The following is an 11,692-nucleotide window of genomic DNA, read 5'->3' on the forward strand; positions in this document are numbered from 1 at the left end:
GGAAATCAATACTCGTTGCTTGTCAACCTCTTCAACTTGAACTTATTTGTTATAATATCCCGAAACGCTGTACATATTTTAAAATATTTGATTGTTACAGATGGTACTACCTAAATGGGGTTAGAGGATACTACCTATATGGGGTTAGAGGAAACTACCTATATGGGGTTAGAGAATACTACCTATATGGGGTTAGAGGATACTACCTATATGGGGTTAGAGGATACTACCTATATGGGGTTAGAGAATACTACTTATATGGGGTTAGAGGATACTACCTATATGGGGTTAGAGGATACTACTACATAGGGATAGAGGATACTACCTATATGGGGTTAGAGGATACTACCTATATGGGTTGAGAGGATACAACCTATATGGGGTTAGAGGGTACTACCTATATGGGGTTAGAGGATACTACCTATATGGAGTTTATGGACACTACCTATATGGGGTTAGAGCATACTACCTATATGGGTTGAGAGGATACTACCTATATGGAGTTAGAGGATACTACCTATATGGGTTGAGAGGGTACTACCTATATGGGGTTAGAGGATACTACCTATATAGAGTTAGAGGATACTACCTATATGGGGTTAGAGGATACTACCTATATATTGTTAGAGGATACTACCTATATGGGGTTAGAGGATACTACCACATGGGGATAGAGGATACTACCTATATGGGGTTAGAGGATACTACCTATATGGATTGAGAGGATACTACCTATATGGGGTTAGAGGGTACTACCTATGTGGCGTTAGAGGATACTAACTATATGGGGTTAGAGGATACTACCTATGTTGGGTTAGAGGATACTACCTATATGGGGTTAGAGGATAATACCTATATGGGGTTAGAGGATACTACCTATATGGAGTAAGATGGTACTACCTATGTGGGGTTAGAGGATACTACCTATATGGAGTTAGAGGATACTACCTATATGGAGTTAGATGATACTACCTATATGGGTTGAGAGGATACTACCTATATGGGGTTAGAGGATACTACCTATATATTGTTAGAGGATACTACCTATATGGGGTTAGAGGATACTACCACATGGGGATAGAGGATACTACCTATATGGGGTTAGAGGATACTACCTATATGGGTTGAGAGGATACTACCTATATGGGGTTAGAGGGTACTACCTATGTGGCGTTAGAGGATACTAACTATATGGGGTTAGAGGATACTACCTATGTTGGGTAAGAGGATACTACCTATATGGGGTTAGAGGGTACTACCTATGTGGGGTTAGAGGATACTACCTATATGGGGTTAGAGGATACTACCTATGTGGGGTTAGAGGATACTACCTATATGGAGTTAGAGGATACTACCTATATGGAGTTAGATGATACTACCTATATGGGTTGAGAGGATACTACCTATATGGGGTTAGAGGGTACTACCTATGTGGGGTTAGAGGATACTACCTATATGGGGTTAGAGGATACTACCTATATGGGGTTAGAGGATACTACCTATATGGGGTTAGAGTGAGTGAGTGAGTGAGTAAGGTTTTTGCGCCGCTTTTAGCAATATTCCACCAATATCACGGCGGGGGACACCAGAAATGGGCTTCACACATTGTACCCATGTCGGGAATCGAACCCGGGATTTCGGCATGACGAGCGAACGCTTTAACCACTAGGCTACCCGACCGCCCCTATATGGGGCTAGAGGATACTACCTATATGGGGTTAGGCTTACTACCGATATGGGGCTAGAGGATATTTCGTACATGGGTTTAGATTGAGAGGATACTACCTACGTGGGTTTAGATGGGTAGTTGGGGACACAAGGTCCAGCTACAAAGTACTCCACGCGTTAACTCTTTCAAGATCGCAGGCCTGTGTACCGACCACACCGTAGGCACGTCAAAATGATATATAGTTCATGAACCTACCTGTCATGTCGTTCATTCATTAAATCTGTAATTTTTCACAAAGCCAGAAACTACGTATTTCATTTCAATTTGTCATATGTTATTAATAGATTAAAAATTATTAAATATTTCCTGCAATGTTATTCAAAATGTCAATGCTTCGACAATACGTCCGCATCGAACATGTTAAAGACATTTCAAGTAAATCGTAAAATAAATTAAATAGATTAATAAACAAAATCAACAAACATATTTCTAAAACATGCCAAACTAATACCTAAGTTAGTAATGCCACCTTTTCGTGCGATCGTGTTATGTAAGTCAAATGACATCTCGAATTTAAGGCTTGGAAACGATGTTAAATGCAAAATTATATTCACAGGTCGTAGCCGAGCGTCCACGGAGTAATTTGATTGGCTGCTTTATGTCATGTGCTTGATTTTGACAAATCACGATCCTCATATTAGATTACGACAAATGCGCCATTAGGAACCAATTTATATCCAATAAAATCGCATGTTACTACTACGAATAAACTCCTGGCGAAGTAACTGTAATATTATTGATGTTCAGATGGTTTTGACGATACTAAACATAGAACGAATTTTCGCACGCGTTATTTATTCAAAGCTTCGAGAACGGAGGTATTCCCAGGTATTTTCTCATGTCACTGAGCGGAAAGCCGTTATTATTGGGGAAAATGTGACGATAGATCGTACTTAAAATTCTTTTTATCATCATTTTCCGATGACTTCAACAATAAAAATAGAAACGAAATTAGTTAATTGATAGCTCTATTATAAAATCTTAAAATTGCCGAAAATCGCCATACATTTTCGCTTACTGGACGTTTGTGAATGTGTTAGCATGAATGTTTATTTTGAAACGAACTTATTAATGTTATTAATGTATTATTTGAATAACGTGATAAACATAACATTCATATTTATAAACTATCGGATTAGATCTTTCAAATGATGTATGACATGTAGTAGCTATAGGAAAGATGTTTTACACGCTGATAATTTCCTTGATAAGTGTAGGCTCATTTATCACCCCGGAGTGACAGCAGTAAAACTTCTGGGTAACTGGATGGGTTTTGTAATCTATGTTGCAAGAGTATGTCGCCTTGCTTCAGCTAGAATAATTGGACCTACAGTGTTTCGGCTGGACCTGCAGTTTTTGAAATGTGCTGGCTCTCAGTTTACTCTGCTGAGTTTTAAACACTGCACAGGGGCATGCTCAAAGCGCTATTATTACCCAGTCAATGGATCAGTGTGCTATGTACATTTATCAGCTCCCTGGCGAGTATACCACACAAGGTTAACAACCACATTGCCATCTCATCCTACCGGGTACCCATGTACTACCGGGTGAAGAGAGTCACATTTCGAACGAAGTCACTCTCCCAAGGAGACACCATGTGTTACATGTGGTTCAGTGTGGGACAGGACCGAAGCCCTAGAAACATCAGGAGCCAAGCTGCCGAAACGGGGTCACCCATCCAAGGACTCTGGATTCCTGATTTGTGACCACGTGCCTCCTCAGGACGATAAAAAATATAATGTTTTAAATGGAATGTAAGATGTGACGAATAATCACAGTACGCTCGTTTGTGGCAGAGGTACAGGTACTAGGTTAATCGCCAGTAACCCTGGGAAGACTGTGTTGAAATATACTTGTCATACTTTCCGACATAGTTGAAGCGACCAATGAGGGTCACCTGCTTTTTCGACACTGACAGATGTGATATGTTGTATATACACCACGCAAGGTCAGACTAGTGTATGTTGGTCAAGTTAGTCAAGGTTTTCTATTCGGACAAAAAATTAATTCAGTGCTTGGATGTTGTTTTTTTAACTTTATGTTACGCTTACCTACCTCATATATGGAAGCGCCGTTCTGCCAAATCGACCACTGTAACTAATGTTGGTTGGTTTGTTGTTTAGCGCCGCACTCAGCAATATTCCAGCTATATGACGGCGGTCTGTAAATAATCGAGTCTAGACCAGACAATCCAGTGATTGATATTATGAGCATCGATCCACGCAATTGGTCATCGATCAACCAAGTCAGCGAGCCTGAGCACCCGATCCCGTTAGTCGCCTTTTACAACAAGCATGGGTTGCTGAAGACCTATTCTACCCCGGATCTTCACGGGTCGTAACTAATGTAACTGCCTTTTACGACAAGCATAGTTCCCTTTTACGGCAAGCATGGGTTGCTGAAGACCTATTCTACCCCGGATCTTCACGGGTCGTAACTAATGTAACTGCCTTTTACGACAAGCATGGGTTGCTGAAGACCTATTCTACCCGAGATGTCCACGGGTCGTAACTAATGTAACTGCCTTTTACGACAAGCACAGTCGCCTTTTACGGCAAGCATGGGTTGCTGAAGACCTTTTCTACCCCGGATCTTCACAGGTCGTAACTAATGTAACTGCCTTTTACGACAAGCATAGTTGCCTTTTACGGCAAGCATGGGTTGCTGAAGACCTTTTCTACCCCGGATCTTCACGGCTCGTAACTAATGTAACTGCCATTAGTTTCCGAAGGAATTTCAGTTGGACTTTCTCCTGAAGTTAGACAGACGGTGATCACCATCATAGGGATATACGTCATAGGATACCCGCCATAGGGACTAGTGGAAGAGCGTCCGCCTGGAGAGCGGAAAGTCCGGGGCTCGATCCCCGGCCGCGTCATACCAAAAGACGTTAAAAGATGGAACTTGTTGTCACCCTGTCTGGCGCTCAGCATTAAGGGGCTAAAACAAGGACTGGTCGGCTCGGAGTCAGTACACTGTGGCTGAGTGGGGTATTCATGTTAAACTGCGGCATGGTATCTCAGTGAGCTAGCACTATAAATCGGCATCAGTCCGGACTAGTACAAGCAGCCACACGAACACACACACGTACATGCACGTCGCTATATAAGTGCTATAATCTTGGACGCGACGTTAAACCCCATTTCACCTCACCTCACCTCCACTTGTGGCGTGATCATGTTTAAATGATCCAGGTTGTTAGCAGACACCAAAACATCACTGCTGACATCTGCGCACGCAGATCAAGGTCATTCAGTCCTGCACACCACGTATTGACACAGTTCTTTTTTGAAGTCGCTGCCTGTAAAAACCCAGTGATGAACAATGGACTCACGCTTGTGTTTGTGTTTGTATGTAGTTTACATACTGGAAGTAAGTATTTAACTTTTCTATTGCTTGCTAACTTACCGGGGATTTTACATGAAAACCAGAAAGATGTCATGAATTAACGGAAACGTTTTATCCTGTGGAGTGAGTGAGTGAGTTAATACCGGGTGTTGGCGGAGAGTGTGTTGAAAGGCTTTGTAACGCTAACACATGTCTACATAATGATAGTATTTTAGATTGATTCAGATTGTCTCCTTTAAATGGTATATCATCTAGTATATTAGATGGTATATAAGATGATATATTAAATGGTGTATTAGATGGCATATTAAACGGTATATTAGATGTCATATTAAATGGTACGTTAAATACTTTATGAGATGGTAAATTAAATGGTAGATTAGATATTATATCAAATGGTATATTAGATGATCTCTTTAATATTATAGATATGGTATATTATGTGGTTTATTAAATGATATATTAAATGGGATATGAGATGGCAAATTCAATGGTATATGATATGGCATGATAGATAGTATATTTAAGAATAAGTCAAAGTCAATTCTTATGATTTTTTATATCACTATTGTATACCTCGAGGGATGTAGCGCTTCATACGAGTGACTTCATGTTTACACTGACAGCCATTCAACATGACGGGAGAGATTTCCGAAGTTGTTAGTGAAGTTGTGGCGGTTACATGTGTTGATCATCACTGATTAATTGGCCGATCATTGAAAGGTGACTATAAAGATGTGTCAAATAAATGCTAAGGTAAATTCATAGATTGCTGTAGACTGTCACTGTCAGTCTAGACGCGGATCGAGTCGATACTACGATATTGGATGTGCACTTCTCCGTTTTGTTCAGAAGGATGGGTCGTGGCGAGGATATTCGTGAACGATCATGCAGCCAAACTCTCTGACGCTTCTCAATGTATGCTAACACGCTGAGTTCCAGATGAATGGCTCCAAATGATGAGAAACAATGCTTCTGTATTTATTCGTGCTGGGGTTCCCACGGTTTTCCCCAGGAATGTTGAGGTGAGGTGAGGTGAGGTGAGGTGAGGTGAGGTGAGGTGAGGTGAGGTGAGGTGAGGTGAGGTGAAATGGGGTTCAACGTCGCGTCCAAGATTATTGCACTTATATAGCGACGTGCATGCACGTGTGTGTGTGTGACTGCTTGTACTAGTCCGGACTGATGCCGATTTATAGTGCTAGCTCACTGAGATACCATGCCGCAGTTGAACATGAATACCCCACTCAGACACAGTATACTGACTCCGAGCCGACCAGTCCTTGTTTTAGCCCCTTAATGTCGAACGCCAGACAGGGTAACAACAAGTACCATCTTTTAACGTCTTTTGGTATGACGCGGCCGGGGATCGAACCCCGGACCTTCCGCTCTCCAGGCGGACGCTCTACCACTAGACCACGGAGGCGGACCAGGAATGTTAAAGTAGTTCCTCAGTATGTACGTCATGACAAGAACACAGTCCCGTAAGAAACGTATAAACGTCAAATTGTGTCGTTCATACGTCAGTTTCGCTGTCATGTGATCGGTCTCTCTTCCAATGGAAAAGGGCGGTCGGGTAGCCTAGTGGTTAAAGCGTTCGCTCGTCACGCCAAAGACCCGGGTTCGATTCCCGACATGGGTACAATGTGTTAAGCCTATTTCTGGTGTCCCCTGCCGTGATATTGCTGGAATATTGCTAAAAGCGGCGTTAAACCATACTCACTCACTCCAATGGAAAAGCCGTCTATCGTGTAAACTTCAAATAATACAATATTAAATGGTAATTATCATATAGTATATTAGAGGTGAGGGGAGATTGGGTTTAACGTCGCGTCCAAGATTATTGCACTTATATAGCGACGTGCATGTACGTTTGTGTGTGCGTGGCTGCTTGTACTTCATAGTGCTGGCACACTGAGATACCATGCCGCAGTTTAACATGACTCCATAATGACTCCGAGCCGACCAGTCCTTGTTTTAGCCCCTTAATGCCGAGCGCCAGACAGGGTAACAACAGGTACCATCTTTTAACGTCTTTTGGTATGACGCGGACGGGGATCGAACCCTGGACCTTCCACTATCCAGGTGGACGTTCTACCACTAGATCCGGTTGGGTTTGATCTTCAGCAATCCATGCTTGTCGTAAGCGGCGACTGACGGGACGGGGTGGTCAGACTCGCTGATTTGATTGATGCATGTCATCGTATTCCATGTGTAAATTGATGCTCAAGATGTCAATCACTGGATTGCCTGGTCCACATTTAAACATACTTCTCATGTGCATAATTTATGTCTATATTTCCAGCTGCTCTGAATTGTCTTGCTTGCGCTTCTGTGAGTGAAAGTTGTCGCCTTCAGACCACTGTGTGTCCCCCTGGTAAGGTAAGTTTGACATTTACCATTACTGCTTACCTCGCTCCAAGAATCATGTTCGCAAGCTCTGTATGTCTCCCGAGGTAACATGTTCTAACGGAAAGATACTGTGCTCCATTAAAGTGATCTAATGTTATGTTATTGAAAAACAACAACAAAATAGTTGGTCATTCGTCTCATCAATGTTTTATCATAATACATTCATTGACAAAACCCATACCTGGTAAAAGGAGACAGAGCGATACGCCCTAAAAGATTGGTTGTGTAACAACTGAACTCAATTACAAATGCCAATGTCGGGTGTCACCACCATTTGCCTTGATAAAGCACGGTAGCGGCTGCGCATTGAAACACCTCGGTGTTGTTGTTTCAAATCTCAACACATGATTGGCCAAACTAAGCTGGCGTTGCCGGCTGGTTCTGGTCCTGTCGTAGGCGTCGATCCATCTCATCTAAGACGTTTTTAGGGGTGAAGGTCTGAGGAAACATCCGGCCATGGCAGTACCGCAATGTTATGCGGCCTCACAAATTCTGTTACAACACGTACACAATGTGGGCGTAAATATCCTGCTGCAACGTGACGTTACGTCCCTGCATTTGCACAAAAGGTAGAACATGATCTCGAATGATTTCGTCCCTGTAGCGAACGCCATTCAAATTGCCATTTACAATGTTGAGTTGTGTTCCAGCCCACACAATTACACTTGCACCCCCAAACTGACGACGTGGAGTAACGCAAGCGTCACTAAAACGTTCTCCTGGACGCGCGTAAACCCTTGCACGATCACCAGAGCTGTCCAGATGAAACCTGGACTCATCTGTGAACAGTATACTGTCCCAGTCTTGTCTTCTGAACTTCAGATGTTGTCTACACCAAGATAGGCGCGCCTGACGGTGACGTGGAATAAATGGGCGTATCGCTGGATGCCTGACCACCCGATCCCGTTACTCGCCCCTTACGACAAGCATAGTCGCCTTTTATGGCAAGCATGGGTTGCTGAAGATCTATTCTACCCTGGATCTTCACGGGTCGAAAATACATTAATATATCCCAAACCAGTGGTGGCACGTGGTCCTATGCACAGCGCACATGTTACAATTGAGGTGTAGTTAATCCACGTTGGTTGCGGAGTGTCACTGGGTGGGTGACCGTGTCTGGCTGCTTGGCTCCGGTGAGATTCAAGGCCTTCGGTACTGCCCCACACTGAAGCACATATAATACATGTGGAGCCTCCTTGGGTAAATGACCTGTTCATAATATGCCTCTGTTCTATGCCTCACCCAACAGTGAATGGATACCCAGTAGGATGAGTTGGAATGTAGCTGTTAACCTTCGACCGCCTCATATACTCACCAGGGAGCTGAGAATAAAACCCGCGGTATGGTGTTCAGCTTGGAAACATCGCTATACAAATGTACTATTATTATGAAACCATGTTGTTTTTTTCAGGATGTGTGTGTTGGGCTGTACGACCGGCTTCTTCCAGCCAGGATGTTCGGTTGCAGTACCAGCAAGGCTTGCCAACAGCTCGTGCAGAGTCGGAGTTCCCATGGCAACCTTTTCGTGTTCTGTTGTTCAAGAAATCTCTGTAACTGGCACGCGTAAAATGTGATGATAAAAATAATGTCGACAGAATGGAGTTTTGCAGTCATTTATCACAGTATTCCTCGCAGTAAAACCACAACAATCTTTTTTGTTTCGGCCGATTGGCGCCACAAAGCGATGGTGAACTAGAACATATTATATAACATCATCGGACTTTATAATTTTTGGCAGACCGCTTATTTTATGGATTAGAATAAAAATAGTCCAGCGAATGTGAGCTATAACCATTCACATATTTGATCAGGTGCACTGTATAGAAAATCTAGCCAATGCATGTAATGATGAAAGCATAACCTTCTATGATAGAAGTCAATACACATAAATGCTACTTTTAAAATAATTAAACATCGTCCACTTTCAGCAGAATCAAGTCTGATTTTCTTTTGAAATCCCAGGTGTCGCATTATTATCCCCCGCCACGGTGGAAGGGGATATAGGAATGGGTGCTGTCCGTTTCCGGAGCAGAACAAAATAACCGATCCGTGAAGATCTGGGGTAAAATAGGTCTTCAGCAACCCATGCTTGCCGTAAGAGGGGACTGTGTTTGTCGGAAGAGGCGACTAACGGGATCGGGTGGTCAGGCTCGCTGACTTGGTTGATACATGTCCTTGTATCCCAATTGCGTGGATCGATGCTTATGATGTCAATCACTGGATTGTCTGGTCCAGACTCGATTATTTACAGACCGCCGTCATATAGCTGGAATATTGCTGAGGGTGGCGTTAAACAACAAAAAACAACAAACAAACAAACTAAATAACCATGAGAGTTATCTTAATCAAACTTGGCACATAGATAGGTATAATGGTGAACTGGTGCATTTTAAAAGTTTGTGATTTTTGAAAAATGTATTGAAACGACTTTGACTTAGAGTTAAAGTGGCGGTAGTGCTCGTTTCCGGAGGGCTTATACCATTGCACACAACCGGACATGTCATATTGGCGGGGGAAATGTGTATTTCATGCTTGTTAAAACCATTGGTTTGTCAGCACCATACCTGTCCTCGTCATCTTAAAGTCCAGTTTCCACATCTTCCCGAGGCAAGGGAGTTAACTGACTATAAAGTCCAGTCTCCGCCCTCGAACTTGGCTGCAATTATCGAGTTACATATATGTCAAGACTAACGAGTTTATGCATAGTCCAATCAAAATCGCATAACGAACGAGACATCCGGTCCGTTTACAACAGGAATTTCAACGTGCAGATTTCGGTCGACTGCAGGATTTGCAAAGCATGTGTTCCACCAACTGGGCGTCGACAGAAATTTTGTAAATTCTTTCATGCTTTTAATCAAGGTGCTCACGCGATTTGATGAACGTCGCGGGATAAGACCCGTTTTGTAACAATATAGATCTTGATTATCGAGCAGATCGTCTTGACTGGGCGCCGCCCGTCTGTGATATGAGAGATGGAATCTGACTGGTCAGTAGGAGGAACATAGAAGGGACATCACTGGTGGCGCGACTTTCGAGCCTTGAACTTCCAGCTTAGGTCGGCAACGGTGGAAACTGGACTTTTATAGTCAGTTAACTCCCTTGCCTCGGGGAGATGGTCCTCGTGGGTCTGACACATTACGTATTGGAGAAAACACGCTCACGAGGTTTTGGTAGACAGAGCATGCCCTGGGGAGAGTTTTTCCCGACCCCCAGGGCATGCTCTGTCTACCAAAACCGAGGGAAAGTGTTTTTCCATACTTATAAACCGAAAAAAGAAACTTAAAACAACATTTTATCAACATTTTTATCTTTAGAACATACTTTCCATGAACCTTAGGAAACGCTCGTAAAATATCTGTTGCTGGCGTACGGATCTTGAAAAGGACATTCTAAAAACCAGGGAGGCTTATCTGTAGCCTCGTGCTACACTCACTGGGCTACAGATATGAAGGTTGCAAGTTCGATCCTCTGGAATATAACCAAAACATTTGTCATTTGATTTTACATGTCATTACATGTTACAATCTGAACGGAAGTTACATTAATAAAATCCCTGAGATTTTATAGCAAATATGACTTGAATATCCTATAAAATCCCTGGGATATTATATAAAATCCAAACATTACAACGTCCCTGTTTATGAGATTTAGCCCGACTGGAAAGTAAAACCTCACAATAGGTTTGAATGCCTATAGAAAGAAGTATCTTACTCAATAGAGATCCCAATGAATAGGTTTATAAGGTGACTGAAATACTGTTCAAATGAGTGAGTGAGTTTGGTTTTAGAAGTATACCGGAAACACCAAGGTGAAGGACAACCGAAATGGGATTCACACATAATAACCCCCCGGGGGGAGGGGCAAGCGAACTGGCCTTGGGCCACTAGGATTGTTGGTGAAACACCTTAGTCCTCCGTGACGATTGTTTATACGGGTCAGACGTGGTCTAATGGTAGAGCATCTGCCCGGAGAGCGGAAGGGGTTCAATTCCTGGCCGCGTCATACCAAAAGACGTTAAAAGATGGTACTTGTTGTTACCCTGTATGGCGCTCGGCTAAAACAAGCTCGGAGTGAGTACACTGTGTCTGAGTGGGTATTAATGTTAAACTGCGTCATGGTATCTCAGTGTGCTAGCACTATAATCTCGGCATCAGTCCGGACTAGTACAAGCAGCTAGACACACACGTGCATGCACGTCGCTAT

The 11,692-nt window shown here is 42.9% G+C and overlaps 1 protein-coding gene across 2 annotated transcripts in view; it reads left to right on the top strand.

The window, feature by feature from the left end:
- LOC125371619 (CD59 glycoprotein-like) overlaps positions 1-9,080 on the top strand; it is a 38,946-nt gene extending 29,866 nt beyond the window's left edge. Inside the window, exons 1-3 of one of the 2 annotated variants that reach the window (XM_048401072.1) lie at positions 4,874-5,101; positions 7,380-7,456; positions 8,898-9,080. In XM_048401072.1, the coding sequence (XP_048257029.1) occupies positions 4,915-5,101; positions 7,380-7,456; positions 8,898-9,053 (420 nt within the window). In that variant the 5' untranslated portion in view covers positions 4,874-4,914 and the 3' untranslated portion in view covers positions 9,054-9,080. Of the gene's footprint in view, positions 1-4,873; positions 5,102-7,379; positions 7,457-8,897 lie in introns of those variants that run through there. The other variant, XM_048401073.1, reaches the window with a different exon arrangement.
- Positions 9,081-11,692: the final 2,612 nt, after the last annotated feature.

Source organism: Haliotis rufescens, unplaced genomic scaffold (assembly GCF_023055435.1).
Source record: "Haliotis rufescens isolate VD_foot unplaced genomic scaffold, xgHalRufe1.0.p SCAF_21, whole genome shotgun sequence".
Taxonomy (NCBI): Eukaryota; Metazoa; Mollusca; class Gastropoda; order Lepetellida; family Haliotidae; genus Haliotis; species Haliotis rufescens.